At 41.4% G+C, this 7,654-nt stretch overlaps 1 protein-coding gene across 1 annotated transcript in view; it reads left to right on the top strand.

The window, feature by feature from the left end:
• GAN (gigaxonin) overlaps positions 1–6,889 on the top strand; it is a 26,409-nt gene extending 19,520 nt beyond the window's left edge. Inside the window, exons 10-12 of the mRNA XM_014310234.2 lie at positions 1,380–1,489; positions 2,228–2,527; positions 4,427–6,889. Of these exons, the coding sequence (XP_014165709.1) occupies positions 1,380–1,489; positions 2,228–2,409 (292 nt within the window). The 3' untranslated portion in view covers positions 2,410–2,527; positions 4,427–6,889. The remainder of the gene's footprint in view (positions 1–1,379; positions 1,490–2,227; positions 2,528–4,426) is intronic.
• Positions 6,890–7,654: the final 765 nt, after the last annotated feature.

Raw genomic sequence — 7,654 nt, 5'->3', positions numbered from 1 at the left:
CTTTTCTCTTGTTAGTCCATCTGTCCTCCTCTATGACAGCTACAAACCATTTCCTTGCTTTGTGCAGAACATTAATCCTTCAGTGTACAGCACAGACAAAATAATGGGCAGCCAATCCTTTCATTTGCCCTTTAAAAATTGATTGCTGTCTCCAAGATAATTGATATAGAGCAGCATCTCCTTCAGTGCCAGAAGAGTGGTTTACTTCTGAATCAGGAGTTCAGATGATGCAGAATTTTCAAAGATCAGCAGTATCTGGGAGGGCATTTTCTAACTTTTTCCTTCAAATTAACCTGGTATAGCCATGAAAATATATGGGATGATTTTCAAAGGTTTCTCAGACCTTTATGTTCTCTGTAAATCATTTACTAAGAAGTGTAGGAGCAGTCCCCTAAAATGGCCTTGATTTGTACATGTCAGGGTCTGTGTGTGGTAACTGTGACAGCATCTGCAAAGGTGCAGCAGCGTTTTGTAGGAATTTGTTTCAGAACCACAGAGAAGATGCTGATAACTCTTGGGACCTCTTTATAAACCAGCATCCCATGTGGATGAGGAATACATCCTTACCTGTTTTCCAAAGGCTTCAACAAGAAAAACTGCTTTTCACATGGTGGAAAGACCAGGCTGATGTAGTGTTGAAATGAGCCTGAGCTTATAGTGAACACAGGGGAATTGTAGGAGCTGGAAAGGGATTGAAAAGAGCCTGATATGAGATTGGGAAGATCTGTGGCAATTCCAGATAAAAGACATTTCTTTTCCAAATTCCAATACCACTTTGATTTCCAGTCTTCTATCCCTTGTTTGAAGTTAAGCATTGCCAAATGCTGCATTCTTCATAACAGGCAAGGATTTGTTGTCACTGATAAAGCACTATTAAAGAAGTTGAAGAATTATATGGGGGAGACACTGCTTAATAACAAGGTTCTGCTATAGCAATTTGTTTTTTCCCTTACTATGGATCATTAAAACTTATATGTGTTTATTTTAAAGACAATTTAAAGACTATTTTTAAGACAAAACTGCCTAAAATTTTCTCTGTAGGGAAGATTGACTGGCATTGCTGTTGTTGGCTCTCTAACATGTCTGCTCTCTTCCAGAAGGTCACACTGTGTGGCAAAAGAAGAATTTATTATAGGTAGATTACACAGATGAGTGGAGCAATTCTGAAATTGAGCAACCTCAGGATACAGCAGTACTAGCTGCTTTTCCTGGCTAGGAGAAACCAGGACTGTTCCAAACTATACAATGTTCCCTTTACATAACAAATATGTAAACTCTGCTTTTGAGTCAAAGATTACAGCTGCAAAAAGATTTAGGATTATTTTTTTTAATGTGCTCACTAAAAATCGAATCCTGTTTTTCAACTGTTATTTTTACAGGTGGATTTATCTAAATGACCAGAACTTATGTATCCCAACTAGCTCTTCTTTTGTGTATGGAGCTGTGCCCATCGGAGCCAGCATATACGTGATTGGAGATCTCGATACAGGTCAGAACCAGGACTAAAAACCTCTTTATGCTCATTTCCTTCCAATATTTTGAATACTTGGTACTGATAAGATGGAACATTTTAAGAATAAGAGGCTGGGACACTGTTCTGTCACTGTGTGTCAAGGGGATTATGCTGGACATACAGAAACACACAGGTTGGTTTTGGACTCTTCAGTAACAAGTTCAGTGCCATAAGCATTGGCTTGATTTGGTTGATTAGTTTGGAGACCAAAAGAGGTCAAGACTAGGAGTGTGTTACTGCTTTTATCTAAGTGTAAAAAGACCTGTTAGTGCCTGAGGTTGTAGCTCCTGTCTTTGCAGTGGGAAACAGGCAATTCTGCATTCTAGGGGCATCGTCCAGTGGTTCATAAGGATGTGATAGTGACTCGTGGCTCTCAGTCCCAACCAAATCGATGTGTGCTATCAAACACTCAGTTTGCAGCTGCTGGCATCTGGCCACGCTCTGTAAAAGAGATTGGGAAGACTTTTGTGGCCATGTGTATGTATATGAGTGTGTAGCAGGGCTTTCTCCAAAATATAAGTAAACAAAATTCCAAATTTGGTGAGTTTAAGTGGATCAGAAATGTCATAGTAGTTCCTCTTTGACAATAATTTCAACCACCCATCCAGACGCTGATTTGTGTTCCTGTGCTTGCTCTCGTTCACATATTTGCCTTACTAGTGGTTAAGCTGCAGTGAGTTTTAAGCATTCCATCTCTTTTTTTCATTAATTCAGGTACAAACTATGACTATGTTAGGGAATTTAAGAGGAGCACGGGCACCTGGCAGCGCACCAAGCCGCTGTTCCCCTCGGACCTGCGCCGGACGGGCTGCGCGGCGCTGCGCATCGCCAACTGCAAACTCTTCCGGCTGCAGCTGCAGCAGGGATTGTTCCGCATCCGCGTACCTTCTCCGTGAGCCCGTGCTGCCAGGGGACCAGACTGGAAGAGTTCTGTGCAGTCCACCATAATCTAGCTCTATTTAAAGGAAAAGCTGAGAAATTACAGCTGAAAATTACACTGTATGCTGTGCTTTGGTATGGTAACTGTTTTTGTTTTAAATGCTTACAAAGCTTGAGTCTCAGTACTTGTTTCGGGAACAAATAACTTAAGTACACATTAAAGAGAAGAGAAGGGGGAAAATAAAAGGGGGAGATCAAGGAAACACCTTCAGTCGTAACCATTTGGAGTTTAAACCTTGTTATTGAAGGAGGATTTTGTGTCTGAAACTGGCGGGAATCTGTTTCCTTTGGTGAAGCTTACTGAAAAGCAAAAAAAAAAAAAAGCTTTCAGGTGCGTTTCCCCTGCGGGGAACTGATACGAATCCATGTGCTATCTGGAACTGGATAGCTGTAATACACAGAAGCTACATGATAACCAACCTCCCTGGTGTGCTGCTGTTGGAGCATGAGGCCACAGGAGTTGTTGGTCATTGCACCTTTTATTTCTAGTCCTTTCTCAAAAGATAAGGTCTGTGCCTAGAAAATGGTGGAGGTGTGTACATACGGTTTTTCATTGATTTGCAATGGTTTCATTCTGACAAATATTTTTAATATATATAAAATGGACTAATCTGAAATGGATACACCCCAGAAAATGGATACAGTACACCACAAAGAAGTAAACAGTTTTTTCCTACGCTGTCATTCAGTAGCCTGATGAACTGGTCTGCAGGTGGGTGGCGTGCAGTTCTGGGTGGGCTTTGGTGGCTGTTTTCCTTGAAGTGAAAAGGGAAGACATGTTTGGAACAGTTTGTGATGATTGCTGCTTTTGGTAAGAGCAAAAGGACAAACTAAATAGATTGTGTTCCTTTTTACTTCAGTCTGCTTGCAAGCTAAGAATGGTTTTTAACATTGAGGATTGTAGAAAGGTGTATTTTATGTCTCTTAGAACAAAGGTGAAATATGACAAGGATATATTTATTTTGCAGAAAACATGGGGTTTGGACTAAGAGTTAAGGAAAATTTGTACAGTGACTTTAAATTGGGATCAAAAGTTGGTTTACTAATGATTTCTGTGCTACAGTACAGTCTTGTTTACTGCTGTCTGACTTTGAAAGCTGGGTTTTATGGTGTGGTTATAGTGAAGAACTTAGTATCTTACGTTTGATTTCTTACTAAGCCTTGTTCACATCAGTAGTGATATTTAATTGACTTTTTGTTTGTAGTCAAGATCAGCTGGTAGAACAGTTTTACCTCAATTTTTGATTTCTTTGTTGTTGTGATGGGTGGGACATAACCTGTATTTATTTAAAGGGAATAAAATGGGAGAGATGGAAAATAGAAATTATACCTCTTGCCCTTCAGAAAAAGAGACTTTGTACAACCAGTATTATAACTACATACAAGACTTTCCACTCTGCAACTCTGTGGACCTCAGACAAGCCAAACTCTGCCCTCAGTTGTGTTAGTGTAAACCTTTGTCATCTTTATTGAAATCATCATACATATGTTTAAATATGATCCCAAACTACTTCAAAATATTGGTATTTCACTAAATAGTCCTTGAAGAGCCATTCTGAAACTTATTTCTGCTCAGTCCTTCCATAGCACTGATGTGGGGTTGGAATTACTCTGATTCCTGAGCAGAGGAGTATGGGAGGGTGGGGAAAAGGGCAGCAGCCAATCCATTGACCTTTTTTTATTTTTATTTTTTACAATGCTGAAGTGCTGCAAAACTTGAACTATATACATTGATTTTCTGACCTATATTAGTTGGCATATTAAAAAGTTTATATATTTATGCATTGCAGTAAACTTGGTGTGTGTATATATATGTCTTTAGATTTTAAATTTATATATAATGCTTTACTACAGAAATGTGAACCACTATTTCCATCCTTGGCTGGCTTGTGAAATAAATCAAGTGCTGTTAGTTTATCTGTTAAACTTCCCTTTTTTGAAAAATCTTACATGGATCAATTTTTTTTTCCTCAGACAAAGTGCCAAGATCCCATATTCAAAAGTGATGAATGTTCCTAAGTATCTGTTTCACTTTGAGCTCAGTTTTCTAAGTGGCTTGGAAAACTTCAGAAAATGTTATTCAGAATATTGCAGCTGCTATCTCCCGAGTCCCTGTAGCTTCCCAGTACACTTGAGGGCATTCAGCGTCCAGAAAACGTAAGTGATAAATGCACATGATAAACCCAAGTAAATACTCGAGCGGTGTTTTGCAGTTCAAGTTACTGAACCAAATGTTTACACTTAGAGTAGGATTAACACTAGGCGTTCTTAGTTTGTTTTTTTTTAAAGAAAACATAAATAAAAGAAACAAATCTGCTGGTGATTGGAGCATGTTGTGAATGCACTCAGTGAGATTTGACCAAGAAGTTTAAGCCTCTGTACCTGAACCCGTCATAAACTGAATTTCTGAGCACATTGTACTTGTGTCATGTTCCACGTGGCTGGGGACCAAGTCTCCAGGGATGCTCTCTGGGGTTTTGGGGTGTATGCTCAAGATTTAGGCACTCCTGAGATCTCAAAACTGGCTTCCTTGGCCTTGCCTAAGGGGATGGGACCATTCCCCTTCTGCATTGTCTGTGGGACTGATCCAGGAGCTGTTCTAGCCTCTGTGTGTGCAGGAGGGAAGGGATGTGCCTTCCTGTCTGTCTTTCTGCCCAGCTCTGATCTGTGAGTGTATCCCTTGGATTGTGCAATAACCAGGTTCAATTTCCCTCAGAATTTGGAGCAAGGCTTTGAAGCCAAGGCTCCCCTTTCTGCAGGGATTGTACCAGTGGTGGTGTAGGGGTGAAGAGGCAGAGCTCACCTCTGGCTTCTCTTTCTCTTTTCCGAGGGGTGGTTGATTTCAGAAGGGGAGGGAGGCTGTGATGGTACCAGAGGTGCTGAGAGGAGGGAGGTCACCAGTTTGCTGAGTGTTGAATGTGCAAACAGCTGTAGATTGAACTGGGGTTCCCTGGTAAATGCCACCACTCAGCTGTCCCTGCTCTCTTGGCACTGTGTACCCCTGCGCATGATGGCTGAACCACATGAGAAACAACTCAGGAGTTTTTCTGAGTTGCAGTCCAGGGGTTTTAGGTGGTTTGGCAGCTTAGAAACTTGTTTAAGTTGTCCTTGCTTAGCACAGTGGCCTTAATTCCTCCAAGCTCATTGTTGGCACTGACATTCAGCCAGGTCCTCCACAGGTGACAGTTTGAATGTGTGTCCTGGCCAGCTGTCCATGCAGGATGAGGACTGGCTGGGCCACCTTGAGCTTGAGGCACTTGGGCTGGCCCTCTGCATCTGTTTTCCTTTCCCTGGTGAGGAATTGGACCAACCCCAGGTACTGAAATCAGAAAATCACCAAATACAGGGTAGGAATTGTGGAAGATGGGATGAGTGGTGGCTTTTTTCTCCCCTTAATCCATCTCTTCCCACAATTCTCCCAAGAAAAGTTTCTTCTTCCTTTTTTTCATGTGCCACAGATAATTTTAGAAAAATTCTGGAATTGTCAATTTTAGGGGAAAAGTGGGGGAAAAATATATATACTACTGTAAGCACACAGCAGTGTCCTCTGTGCTTGTTTTACACTTGTAGCCTTGTGGCTGCTCTGCACAGCAGAGGGAGATTACAGAAGCAAAGGTGTAAAGTGCTGTTGCTCTCATAACATAAATCCCTTGAGTTTCTGAGGGAGTCACATGCCTGGCCTGGCTCTGTTCCTTACCTGGCCTTGACAGATGCTTATATTCCTAAAGAGTCAGGGTTAGATTTCAGATCTCTCCCTTACTGGTTTTATAACTTGAAGAAGAGGCATCCTGAAAAGTCTTCTGTTTTGCTGTACCATAGCAAGGTCTAATTGTCCTTAAATATTTTGTCAGCTAATCCTTAAATTTTAGTTATTGTTAAAGTGTCAACCCACCTGCTTCTGGTCAAGTGAATTTCTGTAGCTTTGAGGGTACTTCATCTTTAAATTGAAGGCAACTTAATACAAAGTTACACAAGAGGACAGAGGTGAATGTGAAACCAAAAGAAGCTCAAAATCAGCTCACTGATAGCTGTGGGCAGGCTGTGTCCCTGGTGTTTGCACAGCACGTGCCTGGCACACAGCCTGCCTTCAGGAGCAGAGATCTTGATATGAAAATAAGGCTTTTATCAAAGCTACTGAACCGCCTGGCTTCTGAACTCCCCCTCCAGAACACACCAGGCAGCTTGGGTTGCTTTGCAATATTTCTGGTGCCTGCATGTCTCAGTAAATGCACAAGTACAGAAAGAGGGGTCTGGGGAGGTTTTCCCCTGTTTTAACTGCAGTTTCTCTGTTTGTTCCATAAATGCTGTGCAGGGGCTCTGCTACCATGCATGTGCCATGCAGAGTGGAGGATGCAATAACAAATCCAAATTGTTACAAGTGCCAAACTTTTGGGTTCTTCTGTGTATAACAATAATTCAACTGTTCTACTAAAATACAGATATGCTTAAAATTCACTGTGTTCCAAAAAAGAGCAGTGGGTCTTTTTTTTTTTTTAATGGATGCTATTGAAAGCAATGTAAATCTACTTTTTTTAAATGCTGTTCTGCAGGTTTGTGTTACTCTTCACAGCTGCCTTGAGCATCACTCCATGTGATGCATATGGACACTTTGCTCTTTACTAGAGCACTGGTGCCACGCAAGTATATAATACAAGGCAGCTGACAACAGGCTTTAGTATTTAAAATTATAACTGTTTAGATTAAGTGCAATTTGTTTGCATTTATCGACCTGCAGAATGAAACTGTGCCTCGGGAAATGTGGCTGTGCCCAGGGACACAGGCAGACTGACCATTGTAACTAAGGTGTGGTTTGGTGCCACTCACAGCAATGCTTTCCAAGGAATTATATTTAATTTAGTGTTAAATGGATCCTTTCTGCCTCTAATTTAGCACTGAGGATTTGGGGGTTGTGTTCTCTTTAGCTCTTTGGAGCACTTAAATGGCTACTTCAGGTGGGTGGGAGGGGTGTTAATTGCATCCGTGTTTGTAGAAGCTGCTATTTCCATCTTCCCAAAGGAGTATTTCCTTTTCCCGTTCAGGACTGAGTACAGGCCTGTGTTTCGGTCGTCACTGCTGCAGCCTTTTGACATTTGCCATTTTCTGATGCTCTTCCTTGGTTTTTTTTGGAGCTGTGTTTCCAGGGCACATGGTCTGTGAGAGAAAAGCACAGGGCTTGGGAAGGTGAGCCAGTAAAATCGAAAG

This window comes from Geospiza fortis, unplaced genomic scaffold (genome assembly GCF_000277835.1).
Source record: "Geospiza fortis unplaced genomic scaffold, GeoFor_1.0 scaffold1081, whole genome shotgun sequence".
NCBI classification, from domain to species: Eukaryota; Metazoa; Chordata; class Aves; order Passeriformes; family Thraupidae; genus Geospiza; species Geospiza fortis.
This window is presented reverse-complemented; position numbering and strand designations above follow the sequence as displayed.